Raw genomic sequence first — 20,422 nt, 5'->3', positions numbered from 1 at the left:
GGGTAGACTTTTAATCTCATTCCAAATTCAGTAGACTCAATAGTTTTCAGGATTTAAAGATCGAAAGGATTGCAATGTTTCTTCTGGATTCTATGATGTATGAGGGTATGGAACTGGTATTTAATCAAGAGTACCAAGCATTCTATGTACCTCGATGTTGGTGGCATTGATTGTTGAACTCCTCTATCATGTTCCTAGGAAAAATGTACCCTTCATTCAAGCAAAATCACTGACTAGGCATGTTACGCTTTTTCTATTTTTTTTTTCTAATCTTTAGAGGGTGATATTGATGAGGTTGGTCCCAATATATGCAATGATTTTAATGTTATGTAGCTATTTTTTGTAGCATGATATTTTTTTAGACTCTAGATTAGAGCCTCTTTGTTGATGTATTTTGATTCAAAGATGGATTGCACTTGGTGATCTTTTGGTTATATGCATTTTTTCTCTATACATGAAAAACTTTGCATCTTTGTCTATAATGGTATGGATTCATGTGGATGTTTGAATATTTTATGCGTATTTTTTGGCCGTCCAAACTTTTGATCCAGTTCTAATAACATCACTGAGGTTGTTGTGACCATTTTTCATTGCCATATTTCATCTCATGAGATATATTTATTTTTGTTTTGATTTCATCTTATATCAATTTTATTTCCATAGTTATGTAGGAATGTCTTTGCTTGATGTTGATTTTGCTGCAGAAGAATTAAAAAAAATTGGAAAACAATGATTATTTTGTATTTTTTAATTTTCTTGATAATTTCCAATAATTTCCCATATTTTCTCTGATATTGTTAAATTTTCGGATTGTTCTATGCTGTGTCAATTACTATAGCCCAAATCAATACTTCAATTAGCAATTTTCCCAATTACAACTAGTCTTTCCAAACATTAACAGTAATTGAAGATAGAACAATAAATGCAATGACAAAAGAGACAATCAACACATCGAGAAGAGACACTAGGTTTGGTCAAAGACCAGGGAAAAACCCCATAAGGGTGAAAACCCTTTGAAATTCTTTTTCTATTAGATTGTCATAAAATGTTCAGCTGAGAGTACAATGAGCCCAATACAATATCATCAACAAAACAACTCAATAATATTCAGAAATAAGTGTTGAAATTTGGTACCGGAGGAGGGGTGGTTCCCTTAGGCTTTGATCTTTGGCCTAGGGAAAAGTGTCCAAAAGAATTTAATTTTTCTCCTAAAGTGACTTTATAATTTTATAAAGTTAAATCTAATTTAAAAGTGACTTTAAGTGATAAAGTTACTAAGTTTAATTTTAAAGTGACTTTTATAAAGTCAATGAAAAATTAGAAAGGAAAAGTGACTGTGGAAATAAATGACTAAGTGGGTCTTTATTAAAGTGGGGTGAATTAAAAAATAAAAAGTGAGATTTAAATGAGCATTTAATCTCAGCCATTGATCTAAATCTATTTCAGCCATTGGATTTAGAGATCACCCAAAAGTCACTTGGATCACCCAAAAGTCACTTGGAGTTATATTAAGGGAGGAAAAGGAGGAAAAGATCACATTCGATTCAATTCTTTCATGAGCAGATTGGGAGAAGGAGAACAAGAGAGCAAAAGAGATTTCTGAGCAGGGAGGAGAAGGAGACAGCAGCTTGGCACACATTCCAAGGCAGCAGTTGAGCAGATTTGTACCGCTGATTCAGCACACAGCGAAAGGCAGATTTTGGCACGATTTTTGAGGAGAGGTTTGCACAAAAATTGAGGAGCAGTTTGCTGGTTTTTTTGCACGCAAAACGAGGGCCATACAACAACATTTAATGCTGAAAGTGGGCACGAAAATCGAGGAGACCGTACAACATTTATTGCTGTCCTGTTTGCTGTGAAGCATGGGAAAAGAGATAAGTTGTAAATTTGCTTGCTGATTTTTTTGCTGAAAATTTCTCACTGTAAAAAGCAATTTTCAGAAATAAAGAAGAGCTCTCAAACTGGTTTTCCCCAAGAGTTGTAGGGGGTTTTTCCAGGGTCACATTGACAAAAAATCTCAGTGTTTAAATGTGTTTTAATGGCTGTTTATTACTGCTGATTTTTATTTCTGCAATTTCCAGCATTCTGTAAAATTTCCAGAATTTGTGTTTTTAGCAATTTTTTTTTTTTTTTTTTTTTTTAGCTTGTTAAATATATGGTTATGGGAAAGGACATCTCTAACTATATGGGAGAAATAAGGAGAAACTGAAAACCGGGGTGGGAAAACAGAAATCTCTACATGGTATCAGAGCTTGAGTGCTGAAGGGCAGTTTGGGGCAGCAAAAGGAAAAATTACAGTTGCTGATTTTTCATTCAGAAAATTCTAGCAAGCTGATTTTTTCGTAAACAACAGTTTTATCTTTACTACAACAGTGCTATTTTTCAGTTTTAGGACAGCAGGATGTCATTGGGATTGAGGGTGGAGGATAGGCTGGATGGGCATATAAATTACAGCGTTTGGAAGGAGAGAATGCAGAGTATCTTTGAGGAAGCAGAAGTCTGGGATATCATGGTGCATACCACACAGAACCCTGTTGTTGTGCCTACTGATGCTACTCAGTTGACAACTTATAATAAAAAGAACAACAAGGGTAAGACGCTGATTCTAGACGGAATCAAAGACCATTGCATTCCTCATGTGAGAGGAAAGAGCAATGCTCATGAGATGTGGACAGCATTGTCCAATCTCTACCAGAGTACCAATGAGAACCGGAAGATGGTCCTGAAGGAGAAGCTGAAGAACATTAAGATGGGTAATGATAGTGCAGCTGGATATCTCACAAAGATTACTAATGTGAGAGATGAGTTGGCAGCGATTGGAGAGGCCATTCCACCCACTGAGTTGGTGCAGATTGCAGTGAATGGCCTCACCCGTTCATGGTTGAACTTTGCTGATGGGGTTTGTGCACGTGAGACTCTTTCCACATGGGAGAGGTTTTGGGATGATTGCATTCAGACAGAGATCAGGAAAGGTCAGCTTGGGGCAGCCAAGCCAGTTGAGCAGGATGAGGATGTAGCACTGGTGGCAGGAGGCAAGAAAGGCAAAGGGAAGAAGCAGGCTTCCACAAGCAGTGGTGGGGGCAAAGGCAAAGGTAAAGGTAAACAGGGGAACACACAGAAGGACTATTCCAAGGTGAAGTGTTGGAATTGTCAAAAGATGGGACACTATGCAGTTGTGTGTCCGGAGAAGAAGAAGGGGAAGAACCAGGACGTGGCAGCTTCAACAGAGATTGAGGACTTTGCTGGTCGTTTTGACCGAGAGTTTGCGTTCACTACGTGTGAGTCCTCTAGTGCAGGATCACCTGCCACACAGGTTCAGAGGGAGCATGCTTTTCCCTCGATTAGCAGAGCATCTTTAGGTATCTGGTATGTGGACAGTGGGGCTTCACGTCATATGACAGGAGTCCGTGAGTACGTCTCAGAACTTTCAGAGAGTGGCACTGATATTGAGGTAGAACTCGGTGATGACAGAGTTGTTAGAGCAGTCGGGGTGGGGACAGTGACATTTCAGAGGGAGTCCAAACCTCCCTTGAAGGTGTCAGAAGTTCTTTATGTGCCAGGGATGAGGAAGAACCTCATATCCGTCTCAGCTTTGGAGGACAGAGGATATGAGGTACTGTTCAAGGGAGGACAGGTGTTGATGTATCCCATGGGCACTCCAGCTGATTCAGCTAGAGTGATAGGTGTACGCCATGCAAAGGTGTACAAGTTTGCATTCCAGCCCCTTTTGGCATTGAGCAGTAGTACCGACAGCAGAGCTAGCAGTTCTGAGCTGTGTGAGATTTGGCACCGCAGGATGGGACATATGTATCATGGAGCCTTGAGGACATTGCGGGAGATCACTACAGGTGTGCTAGATTTCAGTACTGATCACTTTGATACTTGCAGAGGTTGTGCGATGGGCAAATTTGCCAAATCCCCTTTTCCCAGCAGTGACAGCAGAGCGACGAGGATACTTGATTTGATTCATTCCGATGTGAGCGGTCGGATGTCTCATGTTTCCTTGAGTTGATATGAGTACTATGTTTTATTCATTGATGATCACTCCAGGAGGACCTGGATTTATTTTTTGAAGACCAAGAGTGAGGTCTTCAAGCGGTTTCAGGAGTTCAGAGCTCTTGTGGAGACTCAGACAGGTCGAAAGATCAAGTCCTTGAGGTCGGACAATGGAGGAGAGTACACCCTTGGAGAGTTTGTTGACTATTGTGCGGAGGCAGGCATTAGGAGGGAGTTCACTGTTCCTTACAACCCCCAGCAGAACGGGGTTGCGGAGAGGAAGAACAGATCCATCATAGGGGCTGCCAAAGCCATGTTACATGATCAGGGGTTGCCATTGTTCTTGTGGGCAGAGGCCTGCAACACAGCTGTTTACTTGCAGAACAGGAGTCCGCATCGTGCCTTGGGGCACATGACTCCGGAGGAGGCTTTCTCTGGGAAGAAGCCTGATAATGGTCATCTTCATATCTTTGGATGCATTACATACTCCTATATACCCAAAGAGAAGAGGACCAAACTAGAGCCCACCGCAGAGAAGGGTATCTTTGTGGGCTACAATGAGACCTCAAAGGCCTTTCGGATTTACATTCCTGCACAGAGGAGAGTTGCTGTCAGACGGGATGTGAAGTTCGAGGAGGACAGGGCCTTTAGGAAGTCACGGGAGTTAGAGTATCTGGATCAACCAGACCCTTAGCAGCAGTTGAGTCAGTCGCAGGGATCCAGTGGGCAGGGATCAGGAGGATCCGGAGGTACATCTATGAGGATGTTAGGTCCGTCAGTGAGCAGTGGCTCGCCGAGCCAGAGGGGTGGTGCTCCGGGCAGCATGCAGAGCAGTTCACAGAGCAGTTCACTAGGGAGTCCATTGATGGACAGTTCACACGGTACCTCAGCTTCTACAGGTTCAGGTGCAGGCAGGAGGACAGCAGACAGACAGTCAGGATTTCAGGCTCCTAATGATGATGATGAGGAGGAGTTTCATTCTCCTGTGGGAGAAGTGCACTCAGGGAAGAGGAAGCCCAAGTGGCTTCAGGACACCTTGAAAGATGCCACATCTGTTGCTGAGCCGAAGAGGCCGGTCAGAGAGAGTAGACCACCTGAGAGGTTTTGTAGCTATATGGCAATGGTTACCAACATCCTTGACTCTGAGCCTTCTAGCTATGAGGAGGCAGCTAGCCAGCGGGTCTGGAGAGAGGCCATGCAGGAGGAGTATTCTTCTATCATGAAGAATGATGTTTGGGAGGTGGTGCCGAGGCCTGAGGGCAAATCCGTGGTTACTTCCAGATGGCTTTACAAGGTAAAGCATGCTGCAGATGGCAGTATTGAGAAATTCAAAGCGAGGTTTGTGGCTAGAGGGTTCTCCCAGGTGGAGGGAGTTGATTATGAGGAGACCTTCGCTCCCGTGGCTCGATATACTTCGATCCGCTCCATTATATCGATAGCAGCAGAGATGGGTTGGAAGATCCACCAGATGGATGTGAAGACCGCATTTCTCAGTGGCTTCATACAGGAGGAGGTGTACATTGAGCAGCCACAGGGCTTTGAGGTGCATGGGAAGGAGTCCCATGTGTGCAGACTGAAGAAGGCCCTTTATGGCCTGAAGCAAGCTCCCAGAGCTTGGTACTCCAGGATAGATACATATTTGCAGGGGATGGGTTTCACAAAGAGTGAGGCAGATCCGAACCTTTACTTTATTGTGATTGGTGAGGAGCCTCTCATTCTGGTGCTGTATGTGGATGACTTGATCATTACAGGTGCAGAGAGACTCATAGAGCACTGCAAGAGAGATCTTGCGACGGAGTTTGAGATGAAGGACATCGGCTTGATGCATTACTTTTTGGGTTTGGAGGTGTGGCAGGAGGAGGGGCATTTCTTCTTGGGGCAGGGGAAGTATATTGTGGACATCCTTAGCAGATTCCACATGGAGGATTGTAGACCCATGTCGACACCGATGATCACCAACTGGAAGAAGCTTCATGCTTCAGATTCCGAGTTGGTGGATCCCACATTGTACAGGCAGCTGATTGGTTCCTTGATGTATTTGGTCAACACTAGACCAGATATCTGTTTTGCAGTCAACACAATGAGTCAGTTTATGTGTGAGCCTAGGAAGGTTCACTGGGTGGCTGCAAAACACATTTTGCGGTACTTGCAGGGGACAGTGGATTATGGTCTGGACTACAGGCAGGGAGATGGAGTGAGATTGGCAAGATACACTGATTCTGATTGGGCAGGTTGTGCTTCTGATAGGAAGAGCACTTCAGGGTGCTGTTTTGGGTTGGGTTCAGCAGTAGTGTCATGGTTCAGCCGGAAGCAGCAGTCAGTAGCACTGAGTTCAGCGGAAGCAGAGTATATGGCAGCCAGTCTAGCTAGTTGTGAGGCTATCTGGCTTCGCAAGATGTTGTTTGGCTTATTTGGTCAGCCGTTGAGACCTTCAGTGATTTACTGTGATAATCAGAGTTGCATTAAACTCACGGAGAATCCAGTGATTCATGACAGGTCAAAGCATATCGGGATCGGATATCATTTCATCAGAGACTATGTTCAGAAGGGAGTTGTGAAGCTTGAGTATATTTCCACTGATGAGCAGGTTGCAGATATCCTTACCAAAGCCTTACCACGGGGCAAGCATGTCTACTTCAGAGAAAAGATGGGTGTGGTGAGGAACACCTTCCTCGGTAAGAGGGAGTGTTGAAATTTGGTACCGGAGGATAGGTGGTTCCCTTAGGCTTTGATCTTTGGCCTAGGGAAAAGTGTCCAAAAGAATTTAATTTTTCTCCTAAAGTGACTTTATAATTTTATAAAGTTAAATCTATTTTAAAAATGACTTTAAGTGATAAAGTTACTAAGTCTAATTTTAAAGTGACTTTTATAAAGTCAATGAAAAATTAGAAAGGAAAAGTGACTTTGGAAATAAATGACTAAGTGGGTCTTTATTAAAGTGGGGTGAATTAAAAAATAAAAAGTGAGATTTAAATGAGCATTTAATCTCAGCCATTGATCTAAATCTATTTCAGCCATTGGATTTAGAGATCACCCTAAAGTCACTTGGATCACCCAAAAGTCACTTGGAGTTATATTAAGGGAGGAAAAGGAGGAAAAGATCACATTCGATTCAATTCTTTCATGAGCAGATTGGGAGAAGGAGAGAAAGAGAGCAAGAGAGATTTCTGAGCAGGGAGGAGAAGGAGACAACAGCTTGGCACACATTCCAAGGCAGCAGTTGAGCAGATTTGTACAGTTGATTCAGCACACAGTGAAAGACAGATTTTGGCACGATTTTCGAGGAGAGGTTTGCACAAAAATCGAGGAGCAGTTTGCTGGTTTTTTTGCACGCAAAATGAGGGCCATACAGCAACATTTAATGCTGAAAGTGGGCATGAAAATCGAGGAGACCGTACAGCATTTATTGCTGTCCTGTTTGCTGTAATTTCCAGTTTGCTGTGAAGCATGGGAAAAGAGATAAGTTGTAAATTTGCTTGCTGATTTTTTTGCTGAAAATTTCTCACTGTAAAAAGCAATTTTCAGAAATAAATAAGAGCTCTCAAACTGGTTTTCCCCAAGAGTTGTAGGGGGTTTTTCCAGGGTCACATTGACCAAAAATCTCAGTGTTTAAATGTGTTTTAATGGCTGTTTATTACTGCTGATTTTTATTTCTGCAATTTCCAGCATTCTGTAAAATTTTCAGAATTTGTGTTTTCAGCAAATTTATTTTTTTCAGCTTGTTAAATGTATGGTTATGGGAAATGACATTTAACTATATGGGAGAAATAAGGAGAAACTTAAAACCGGGGTGGGAAAACAGAAATTTCTACAATAAGTTTCCAACATTAGAATATATCAGAGATAAATTTTCTTGTTTGCGGTTAACTTGGTCAACTTTAGTGTTCGGTCAAATTTGAGTCAAACTTCTCGAACGCATGCAAGAGGAGCTGTGCGAGTGACTGAAGGCTTTCGGTCGCTCCCTTGATGCCTGCAAGCCAATCACCGTGTTCGAATTTGCCCTGTGACATGCCTGTGACTGTAACCCAACAACCCTAAAATAGATGCGAACCTCGAACCCTGTAATTTCGAACTTCTGCGAACTTCTGTTGTCGTCCCTGCCTCAGACCTGTGCGAGCCAATCATTGAAGAAGAGAAGAAGAAGATGCTTGGTGGTGTCCAAATGAGCTTGAGGTCACTCGTATTTATAGGCTTCTGAAGGTGTCCAATTTGCTTTAGGGCTAGACCCGCCAACATGTTAGGGGATCTCTCCGATATGAAGTTCCAATTAGACCTCAGACCGTTTGGTGTAGGAGTCCCAGCAGTGGGTCGTATGGCAATGCCTTGACTGCGGTTTCAGACAGAGGCAAGTAAGATGTCCCTGTTGGTAGCAAGGGTGTGACAGTTGCAACAAGTCAAGGAAGATGCATGAGAGGTTCTAACACACAGAGAGTGAGGTGAGTGCGCCCCTTGGAAACCTGTAATAGTACTTGGCTTGGAAGGGAACACACGAGCAAAGATGCATCACCAGCTGGAAAGCAAGATAGCGAGCAATCCAAAGTGATGTTTAAACCAACAACACATCTGCAACAAGATTCATACAATTGCATACAAAATAGTTCATACACAAATGCGTAAGTTAAATAACATACATTGCTACAGCAACCAAAATAGTCCAACTACAATAACAACATATGCATGAAAACATGCTGGCTCTGTTATATTAAGAAGTGTAAGTTCTAGTCATACAATACATCCAAGTGCAACCACTATTCCCAATAGTGGAAGGTTACAGCCACAACCGCCTGCTCCTCCAAAGAGATATACTAGCTCTGTGTAGTGGAGAAGCCAAGGCGCATTACAATATTGTCCAAGCTTTCTCTAAAATAGTCCTATCGAAGCTTGGCTGACCAAAAGCCTATACAATGAGTTATGAGGGACTATTTATAGCAAAGGGTGGGGTGACCCTTGACATTCCCTTTTGAGACAGTTCATCTACCCTCATGACTCTTCATCTACTCTATGACTGTTACATCCAACTATCGACACTTTCCCTTGTCCAAATTTGATGATCTTTAGGTCGATTTTGGTCCTCTCAAAAAGAGGAATTCAATGCAATCATCATCTCCATCGAATGAGCTGTCCCAAGTAGAATTTGACCGTAGTTGCATAATTTAACAGATGTTGCCGATAATTTAAATTTCAGATTCCCAGTGATCAGTTGCCAATAATGATAAATGTAACATTGGTGTTTACTGCCATTTTTTGAGCTTTAAATTTTGTGTGCATGTTTGTTTGGGTAGATACGTGTAATGGGTGTATATAGTTCAAACCTGAAAGTTATTTCTGGTTCAATGTCACTAAGGTGAAGTGGTTCCAATTTTTGTGTTGTTGAATGTGTCTATCTAGCATGTGGATATACCGCAGAAAATGAGATCCTAACAACCCAACATCTTTTATCAAATCCCCAATTAAATTTTGGTCTGGAGAGAAGAGGCCCTGTGACCTGGTAGGTCTACAAGGATTTCAATTTATTATCTTAGTGATTGTGTTTCCTGAATTATAAGGAAAATAAATTGAAATTTGGTGTATATCATGACCCAACAAATAAATTCGATGATGTTCAGGGAATAACTTAGAAAACAAAGTAAAAACACTATAATTATAAATTAAAATATTATCCTAATTTTATACACTAGAGTTTATAAATATACTCTTTTTATTTTGAAAATTCCACCTTTATACACTATAGTTTATAAACATAGATTTTAAATTTTAATAATTTTGAATTTTGAATTTTCTTGAATTTAATGGAAAATTTTATCATATCCTTTTATATTGGGGATATTTTCTAAACTCCATTGTCACTGTAAAAAGTGAATATGAACTAGGTGATTTAGCTTTGTATAATAATAATAGTAATTATAAGATCACAGCCTAGCTAGACAACAAATTGATGTAGGAGACCCTTGTTTGTGAATCGGAAGGTGACTTTGTGCACTTAACTTTGTAGAAATCAGTCCATAGTTGTTGGGTTATATTTTATTTTATGCTGGCAACCATTGTGCATTTAAGTAGAAAACAATCCAGAGTGGTTGGTTTGATTTTTGATTTTGATCTGGCAAACCTCGGAGCATAAACATGACTACATGCTTGTTACATGCCCGTATTCTCACCTTTGTTTGGGTGAAGGGATTTTTAGGCATTAAAAAGGTATATCAGTGTGTCACAGTTCATTTAGGCTGAAATCTGCATTGTTGGCATCTGTGGCAGTGGAGAGGAAAGTGGCAAGCAGGAATTCATTGCTCGCTTGACGACTGTCCTTCAGTAACTGTGAAAGCAATGCCTACTTATGGAAGGAAAACATATATCGTAGTTTACTTCCCAAACTCCCGCACTCATTGCTGGACAGATTCACAGCTTGTTTGTGCAATTACTGAGAGACCAGAGCCTCTTTCCTTTGGCACACATGAGAGTGGACAGGAATTAGTAAAGGACCTGAGCTCGCCACGGCGTTTTATGTTGCAAAAGCTTGCAGTTTCTATGTTAGATGCAGGTGATCAACTTCATGTTGAGGTTAGACATTTATTGCTCTTTCTGATCACTAATGCTTTGCATATCTCAATATAATTATGTATCAATTTAGGAATGCCTTATTTGTTACAAATGTGTTCTAAGTTTTGTATCTGTTACTCAGGCTGTTGTAGAAAGAGCCCGTAATGTAAATGCCTGGAAAGAATTTGCAAAGGAGGCTGCTCAATGCACAACTTATTCTGATTTAGGTAGAATGTTACTAAAGCTACATAGTGTAAGTTCTGAACATCTATGTTTTGAATTCTGTTTAGTTAGGGTAGTGATAACTTGTATTGAACTTATGTTCAGTGTTGCTTTATGGCCCTACCTTCTATCTTTATTTTCTTCTTTCTTTTGTGTTCTGTTTTATCCATTATAAATTTATTAATGAACTGTTGATTTTTGCAGATGATATTGGAAAGATATATTAACCCTTCCTGGATGAAAACTTTTGATCAATGGAAGCATCAATGTGAGAATACAGGAACTGCAGAATATACAGAGAAACTTATAGAGGTATCTTTAAGGTTGTTCTCGTTTATCTGTATCTTTTTCTGGATGTGTTTTTCCCTATGCTGTTGACAATCTTATCTATGTACAATATGTATAAGATAGGAATATGCTTTCTTACAATGTAGGAGTTGGAGAATGCAATCTTGTGGGATGATGTTTCTAAGCTGTGGGAGAATCCTGTGCAACCTGGTCAAAGTGAAGAGTGGAAAACGTGGAAGAGGGAAGTAATGAAAGTGTTTTCAACCACTATCCCTTACACAATATTGGCATCTGACAAAAAAGTTGACAAGGAGAGCAGGGAAGATTATGGGAGAACAACTGATCCTTTGGACACAGATAATCTTGAAGTCAGCAGGAAGCGTCAAAAATTGGAAGTACGTCGTGGAATATCTTCTGAAACAAAAGATACAAATGGCTCTCAGTTTTGTGCTCCTGCTGAAGTGTTTTATTCACCATTTGTTCCTAACACTGGTGGATACCAGATTATTCCTTACACTCCTAATTCAAACCCCATGAAAGAAGAGGAGGCAGGTATTGGGAATCACTCAATTACAAAGATACGGGCATCGCATGGTGATCGTGGATATCAACAATGTTCTGCTTTTATAGAAAAAAAGGGTAGGAAATGCAATCTGTACGCAATCAATGGAGGACTTTATTGTTGGAAGCATTTAGGTTTTCATACTCCAGATAATGTTCCTAGAGTTGATCAGGTTGGGTCTTCATCAGCAAACATGCATGCAGATCTGAAATTTTCGATATGTCAGGGAATGACCAAATATGGAAGGAGGTGTACCCACCGAACCCGTAATGGAGCATCCTTTTGTTTGAAACATATGCTTCGAGACAGCCATAGTTTGGACAGCTGTGATGGAACCCCAAGTTCCAGTAGTTTAGGAAGTAACCCAAAGAGGGCAAGAGTGTCTGTTGAGAGACAGTCATCTGAGAAGGAAGCAACTTCTGCAGACTTTCACCACAAAGGAAGTCAAGATGAACAAAGTTTTCTGCCCATTTCAGACCTGGAAAGAATTTCAGGAAGCGTGTCCCAGAAATTGCATGATGATAGTTATCCAGTCGAAAGGAATCGATTACATGGTTCTTCACTGCCAGAAAGGGCTGCTTCTAAGGTCTCATATAGGAGTGCAAATTGGTTGCGTTGTATCGGAAGTTGCCGCAATCATGGTGGCCAGTGCACACACAGGGCAAAACAAGGTTCATCTTATTGCGAAAAGCATTTACCAAATTCACTGGGGTTTCGTCATAGATATACTGCATCGATGTTGAATGGAATTTTCAAAACTACAAGCTCTGAAGAAACGTGCCAGCCTAAGGATCTCTTACATGAATACATGAATGTGTGCCTGTCAGGAGGAGGTAACTATGATTCAGATTCTGAGAACAGAGGTTTGGATTGGATTGTTGACAAAGTGTCAAAAAACATGAAAGATGCAGAAGCATTGTTAATGGAAGTAAAAGCTGAAAAAGAGAAAATGGCAGCATATTTCAGTTTTCAAGAAAGAGAAGGGAATGTTACTGCAAGCATTCCATCAATTGATGATGTTCATGAGACTGATGACGCGCATAAACCCCTTGGTTCTGCTGCAGCAGTGAACAATGGCGCAGCTAAGCAGAGCCCTGTGGATGGGATGGAGGATTGTGGTGCTGTTCATTATTCTTCTTCTATTGAAGTACAAAACCAAGAGTGCAAAGGTTGTGGTGAGCAGTTTTCTGATTTACAAACCCTCGGTCACCATTGTCTTACCATTCATAGGAAGGCAGTTGAACATCATTTTAGAGGATATGCTTGTCGCAATTGTAGCAGTTCATTTACTAACAAAAAAGGTCTTGAGAGGCATGTGAAGGTACACCACGGTGGAATTCCTCTTGAGCAATGTACAGAGTATTTTTGTATATCCTGTGGCAGTCGTTTTATCATTGTGAATTGTGATCAGCTGTTGCAGCATGTGTTACTCACTCACCCCGAGCAACTCAACAATTCCTTTGGTGCTAAAGAGCAGGTTAACAGTGCAGAATCAACAATGCCTTTCAAGACTGAGCAAGACAAACAAGATGAACCTCTTAAGTTAGGTAGTTCCAAGCAAGAATTAAGTTGGGAGTTCGATTCTAAGCATAAAATGGAAAGAAATCACATTAGTATGTCTATTCATGGTGAGGATATAGGCAAAGGTGAAGCGAGAACTTTTATTCGTGACACTCTGAAAAAATTTTCATGTAGATTCTGTGGGATGAAGTTTAGTCTTCTCCCAGATCTTGGACGTCATCATCAATCTACCCATCTGGATTCCAGATCTACATTCAAGCCTCATCTTAATCGAGGGAATGAGCTTTTCAAACCAAAGTGGAGGGTTAACAAGCCAAACTTTAGAATGTCTCAAACGGCGGTAGGATACAAACATGCAGCTGTAATTGCCAGAAAGAAACGATTAAAAAGGTTTGATCTGAAAAGGTCAATGCGGGTCAAGAATAGATCCATGCAAACTGAAGAATCTGGAATACATGACAGATTTACTGAATCTTACTGTACAGCTGTTGCAGATATGCTACTATCAGAAGGGCAAAAAATAAGATCTTGGCCCAGTAACCTCGAAATTCTTACTGTAGCACGTGCCTCTTGTTGTAGAAGTAATCTGCACGCAGCTCTGGAAGAAAAGTATGGTGCTTTGCCAGAGAAGCTCTACGTAAAGGCCGTGAAACTTTGCAGCGAGGAAAATATCAGAGTGGAGTGGCACAGGGAAAGTTATATTTGTCCCAAAGGGTGCAAACCCAAGGCTGATTCCAAACCTTCTATTCTGCTGATGCCTCTTCCTGAATTATGCTTTGATTCTCTTACACTACAGGTGAATGATCTTGAGGGGGATGCAAAAAACACTGATATCAAGGAGACATGGGAAAAGGTGGAGACCCACTTGGTGCTCAATTCATCTGACATTGAAAAAAGTCATCGAAGAAAAACTATCATATTACTTAAGGACTTGAGCTTTGGCAAAGAAGCAGTGCCAATACCCTGTGTGGTGGATGAAGATGTAATGAATCCATGCCAGTGTGATTTGTGCAAAGATGGTAAAGATCAAAATACCAGCTCAATGACGCCTTGGGAGAATTTTTCCTATGTCACTGAAAGGCTGCTGGACCCTTCACTGGGTCTTGATACAAAGGTGTCGCTCAATTTGTATGTTACTACTTTTGTTTGACTGTTCTATAATGTCAGTGTTAAAAAATTTAGAGAATTTAATTTGTTTTAGTAGATACATTGGACGATCAAACATGTCAGTGAACAGATGATTAGTTAACTCTGGTAGTTGAATGAAAATTGTCTAGATCTGCTTTGATTTATTATTATAGAGTGTTTTTGCAGAGTTCTCAACTAGGATGCACTTGCACCCAACCACAGTGCATTGCCGGAGCATGTGATCATGTGTATCTTTTTGAGAATGATAATGAAAATGCAGAAGATATTTATGGAAAACCAATCCATGGTAGATTTCCTTATGATGAGAAGGGGCGAATTATTTTGGAGGTAGTCTGAAGATTTTGATTCATTGTATTCAGTCTTTTTCTTTTTGACGTCATTCTTCCATATCTGGCTGTTACATTCTTTCATACTTACATTTCTTTTCTCTAGTATGACGCTGGTTCATACGTTCAAGCAGAAGAGCTTTTGTTTCAAGCATCGGCTTCATTTATGGTCTGTTTTTACTGAACTTGTGCAGAAAGGTTTTTTGGTATACGAGTGCAACAATCTGTGCAGTTGTCAAAAAGACTGTCAAAATCGTGTGCTACAGAATGGAGTACAAGTTAAACTTGAAGTTTTTAAAACGCAGCACAAGGTATTTTAACCTGTTTTTGTTGTTTTTTTCATCAATATAAAGTTTAAATTACCTTGGGTACCAAACATGAAGCTGAAATGTATCCTGTTTTAGACTTTTAGTCTGAAACATGAATACCTTTAGAGAAGAAGTTTTCAATACCAAATGTTTGGGTAATTCAAACTGGAGATACAATGGAAACTAATTTTGGTTATTTTGAATTGGTTTTAGGGCTGGGCTGTCAGAGCTGCTGAATCAATATCCCGTGGGACATTTATTTGTGAATACAATGGGGAAGTGTTAAATGACCAAGAAGCAAACAAACGGGGAGAGAGGTACACTTTTGTTGGTTAAAGATCCTCATTTTTAAATGAATGATCTGCAGGAATAAAAATAGCTGGATAGTGTGTTCGTCACCTTATACTGATTTTCTATTGATGTTATTCAGATATAACAAAGGTGGCTGTAGTTACCTATATGATATTGATCCCCATATTGCTACAAATGAGTTCATGGAGGAAACCAAACCTTACGTCATTGATGCGACTAATTATGGAAATGTTGCACGTTTCATAAACCATAGGTATTGGATAGCTGGGTCATTTTACAAAATTTCCTTAATTTGCTTAATGGTTACATGCGTGGTGCATTTACAGATCAAAGTTTACTTGTCGCCCTTTGAAGCTAATGTATTGTTTTTGTTTTCCTTCCAGCTGTTCTCCAAACCTAGTCAATTACCAGGTCCTGATTGAAAGTATGGATTGCCAACTTGCACATATTGGTCTTTATGCTAGCAGAGATGTATGTTTCTTTCTTATTTTCTTATTTTCATGTGAATTAATTGTATATACATAGTGTGAATATCTTTAAAGATTGTGCCAAGAAACATGTCTACGTATATCTTTATAAGTGAGTGTGTTAGCAGTGATCTTTTGTGCTGAAGTGATATGTATTTGCTCTTGACATTTAACTCCTTTGTCTTCAGATTGCTGCTGGCGAAGAGCTCGCATGTGATTATCATTACAAGCTACTGCCAGGTAATGGAAGCCTCTGTCATTGTGGGGCAAAAAATTGCAGGGGAAGGTTGTACTAAAAAGTTACTTGTTGGCTTAATTCTTGAGTTGTAGACTTGTGTCCCTTACTGAAATTGTATATTATTAGGGCGAAATTTACAACCTCTTGAATTAGCAGGTGCTTGTGTATTCTATCCTTCTCACGATTGCTGTGAGATGAGAGTCTTCCCAATGCTCTTCTCTTTGTAGCATATTGTGAAAGTTGTGATGAGAAGATAAGATGCAGCTAGTCTTGCTGCTGTTTGATGCAGCGGTTACAAATGGCGCTGTTGGATGTAAATAAAATATTGTATTTTGGATGGTTCAACTATTTCCAATTTAATTGATATCTGGCACGCTTCTCAAATAACTTGCTGGAAAGTTGTCATTTGTCGAAGCATAGATAAGTATAGACATGGTACTGATTAAGTGAGAATTTTGGAATGGAGTAGAATGATACTGTAGAAGAAATATAGAGATGCCTTAAGAAAAACCTCTTGGATATTTTCCTAGTATATAAATTATATTTGGGAAAAACAGTCACCTCTGTAATGCAAAAGTTGAATTTGAATGACTTGAATGTTGGGGAAAGAGTGCAAATGGTGTTTGAAAATGATGCATTCAAGTTGGCCCTAATCAATGCATGCTCTTGATAGGGAATAGACTCATATAAATATCTTGCCTGTTTTCTACAACTATTGTATTCTGGATGGTTCAACTATTTCCAATTTAATTGATATCTGGCATGCTTCACAAATAACTTGCTGGAAAGTTGTCATTTGTTGAAGCATGGATAAGTATATACATGGTATGTTAGAAAATCAGAAAGGCAACTTTTTTTTCTTATACTTGATAATTACTTGTTATGTTCTTTGACTTCTTATTAGGTTTCCTTATATCTTCTTTCTTTTAGTTCATCAACCGATTACCAAAGCAAAAACACATAAAACAATGGACAACAGATGTAGGCTCTCAACTAGTGCAAAACCCCTCTCTAGGGGAAATCCCAGTCAGTGATTCTTCCTTCAATAGTTTTCCGAAGACATTCCAAGACTCTAGACCTTGACACAAACTCTCCTCCATACTAAGTCAGTGTTCCTCTTCTCTTGCAAATGATCCTTCTTGACCTAGCAGCAGCGACAAAAGTGGCAGCACTTTCTTCAACCCAGTCACTTCTATCTTGCTTTGGAGACTTCGATCTTCACTGGAATACTTCGATCTTCTCTTAGAAACTTCGATCTAGGCCCTGTACAACTTCTTGAGGCAGGAACACCCAGCATTAGCAACTTCGACCTATACTGGCAGCAGCGTCACACGACAACTGGATACGACATCAACGAGAGAACTTCGATCTCCCAAACTAGGGCACGCGAGAGAGAGATAGTTGTACCAAAGTTTCAATTTTTGGCACGCGAGAGAGAGATAGTTGTACCAAAGTTTCAGTTTTCTTCCTTTCCTTCTCCTAGACCAAACTCACATTTCCTTTCCCTTCAAATTCACACTTTTTCCATCGTCAAGAGATATCGAACTTCTTGTGAGAGTGAGAGTGCTTCAAATGGAGTTCAAACTACTTTAATAGTCCTTTGGTGAGGTCGAATAGCCTACTTGAGGCCGACTTGATCATCTTAAGGTTGACTTGATGTGGAGACAACATAATTCATTTTTGACTCAATACTTAACCTTTTTACATGGTTCAAAAGCCCAAGAAGAGTCTTTTTAAAAGTACAATGACTATATTGACTCGGAATAAATTCTAGAAGTCTTCAGTGTGGACTTTGACCTAAAACATGATGACCCAAGCATGAAACCCATGTTTTAATAAGTCATAATAATAAAAATTCTTTTCTTTATTCTTTTGACAAGTACATTACAATATGACTCAAATGCATCAAATGAACACTGAACCTAGTTACATTTTCCAACACTCCCTCTTAACTGGGGAGGTATTCATCATATACAAATACAAGGAAGATCTCAACTATATGAACCATGAAGAACTTTCATTCATCTCATCAGAGTTATGATTACCATCACCATTCATATCATGCTTATCACATCAACTTTACTTTCACACATATCTTCACCATTTTGAAGATGATGTACCTGCACAACTCAGATAACAAGTACAACCAAAACTATAGAAGCATGAAGTTAGCCATGTCAGAATTACGAAAGCATTTCAACATTATACATCAGAAACCAAAACAAACAAGAGATGCATACTCTTCAACATCTTGCTAGGGACTTTGTCATAAATCGTAGGCTACTTCATACCAACGTTCATTTTATCTAGGATTTCAATGTTTCTTTCAGAGGCTTGACATATCCTACTACAACATATGGCAAACCCTAGAAATAATTTACACAAATACACAACATCTAACAACTTTAAGAATTCATATGTTAGACTTTTCACTAGGGTTTCACACAAATCCTAGATTTCATACATGAGAATTTAATCAATCAAAATCAATGTCAACTTAGTCATCAACATGACTAACTTCTACTAGGGTTAGTTACAAACCCTAGATTTTTCAATCAAACATCAATCACAACTAAAACTCAAATTTAAATGATCTTACACAAATCTCAAATTATCACATTATCATACATAAGAGATTTTCACTTCTACTAAAGTTTAACTCCAAAAACCTAGAATTTCACAAATACTATCATTCTAGATAAACAAACATTGACTAGGGCTTAGTTCCAAACCTTAGGATTCATACTCACTAATAAATAGATCAACCCATACATCTAGGACTTCATCATCATGCGTAGGGATTTCCTATTATGTGTTAGTCAAACCCAACTTCACAAATATCAATAAGAGTTAGACAAACAAACTTGATTAGACTAGGGTTTGATCGGACAAACACACATTCCAAGGAAATCATTTCTAAGACATTATAAGGGTCTTGCTTACACATGCCACCAAACCCTAATGAGTTAGGGTTTCAATATAGGAACATAACAAACCCGAAAGTACCAGAACTTCAAAGGTTCGAGATAACTTTATCATTCAACCCTAACAAGTTAGGCTTCCTTGATCATACCAAATATCCCAAGCATATCATCCATTAAGACTCAAATACCATTTCTTAATAACCCTAAGCAATTTAAGGTTTCAGTTATTCACATTAGCATACCCTTTGGTTAGGGTTTTCCAGAGAACCTGTCTAAGGTTCTGTAAAATCAGTTAAGAATATAAGTGAGGTAGATTTATCAAGTGATGAATCACCCAAAATAAGAATAAATATGATTCAATATAGTTAGACATAACACTGTTAGTAATAGATTGTCAAATGAATAAAACATTTAAAGAAATCAATTGTTTGTAGTTTAAAGCATACCTTTGACAAACCTTACCTTGGGTGGCTCTCTTCCATACTGCTTGAGGGTATAGCAAATGTTTTTCTAATCAAAACAATAGAGGGAGAATGGTGATTATTATTTAATATAATCAAAGCTTAAATAAGTACATGAAACCAAATATTGAAAGGAAAATAGATACTTATCTTTGGGAGATGTTGAGGGCTCCCTCCAAAGCTTGAGGGATACCTATAAACTTATCAAAACAAAAGAAAATGTATTTTCCAAAAACATGTTAAAAACCTATAAATTCTAAAACATCAAAAATACAAAATAGGACAACGAAGACTAAAAGTAAAGGACTTAGTAGTGTAAGTATGTCAGATTCTTCAGGTTTGACTTTTTTTGGATCTTCTTCTTCAACAATGTTAGCATGATCTCTTTCTCTTTTCTCATTTCTTGGGTTGTCCGGATAATCACTTATGTAGTGACCCTTCTTATGGCATTGATAACATTCTACCTTGGACATATCAACTTTCTTCCTTGCTCCTTTTGATTTCTTTCCTTTATGTTGAGCAGTGTAGGCATTTGAAACTCCTTCAAGGTTGACAACTAATGAGATCCTTAATTGTTTTTGAATGCAGACAGTCCATAGTTCTTCAAAAGTGGGAGCTTCCATCCAACTGTTAAGTCCTGCAACAAATGCACCCCAAGTAGGTGGTAATCCTAATAGAGCAGTGATCACCAGTTCTTTTTTTGGAACAATTTCATCAATGGTCAAAAGACCATCCCTTATTTTTGTTATCTTCACAAAGGAGGAGGCCACTTTGTCTTCTTTAGTCATCTTTGTGGTTCTTAGTTCATTCTTCAAACTTGCTACTTGACCAATGTTCTTAATAGTCAATAACTTTGACAAGGCTTCATACATTTCTTGAGCATGATTGATGTTGGCTATGAATGAGACAAGGTAGTCCTTTATTCCTTCTACCGGTAGAGTCATGACCACCAATTCTAATTCCTTAAACTTTACTTTGTCAGCATCATTGGAGTCATCTGTAGGCTTCTTTACTTTTCCTTGGACCAAGTCTAGTACCTCGTTCTTTTCGAGGACGAGATCAATCATCTTTTTCCAAAACTTGTAGTTTGAAGCTCCTTCAAGTTTATTCTCTC

At 39.3% G+C, this 20,422-nt stretch overlaps 1 protein-coding gene across 4 annotated transcripts in view; it reads left to right on the top strand.

The window, feature by feature from the left end:
• The window catches only part of LOC149186114 (histone-lysine N-methyltransferase SUVR5-like), a 41,799-nt gene extending 21,645 nt beyond the window's left edge, over positions 1-20,154 (top strand). The window contains exons 3-13 of one of the 4 annotated variants that reach the window (XM_089410903.1): positions 10,249-10,551; positions 10,673-10,783; positions 10,957-11,064; positions 11,187-14,251; positions 14,425-14,599; positions 14,793-14,909; positions 15,120-15,223; positions 15,337-15,471; positions 15,602-15,689; positions 15,874-15,925; positions 19,897-20,154. In XM_089410903.1, the coding sequence (XP_089267029.1) occupies positions 10,249-10,551; positions 10,673-10,783; positions 10,957-11,064; positions 11,187-14,251; positions 14,425-14,599; positions 14,793-14,909; positions 15,120-15,223; positions 15,337-15,471; positions 15,602-15,689; positions 15,874-15,925; positions 19,897-19,907 (4,269 nt within the window). In that variant the 3' untranslated portion in view covers positions 19,908-20,154. Of the gene's footprint in view, positions 1-10,248; positions 10,552-10,672; positions 10,784-10,956; positions 11,065-11,186; positions 14,252-14,424; positions 14,600-14,792; positions 14,910-15,119; positions 15,224-15,336; positions 15,472-15,601; positions 15,690-15,873; positions 16,269-19,896 lie in introns of those variants that run through there. The other 3 variants (XM_089410901.1, XM_089410902.1, XM_089410904.1) reach the window with 3 other exon arrangements.
• Positions 20,155-20,422: the final 268 nt, after the last annotated feature.

The sequence above is a fragment of the Pinus tabuliformis genome, chromosome 3_1 (genome assembly GCF_031772625.1).
Source record: "Pinus tabuliformis cultivar Carrire ecotype Pingquan chromosome 3_1, CPIR1, whole genome shotgun sequence".
In the NCBI taxonomy this organism is placed as follows: domain Eukaryota; kingdom Viridiplantae; phylum Streptophyta; class Pinopsida; order Pinales; family Pinaceae; genus Pinus; species Pinus tabuliformis.
This window is presented reverse-complemented; position numbering and strand designations above follow the sequence as displayed.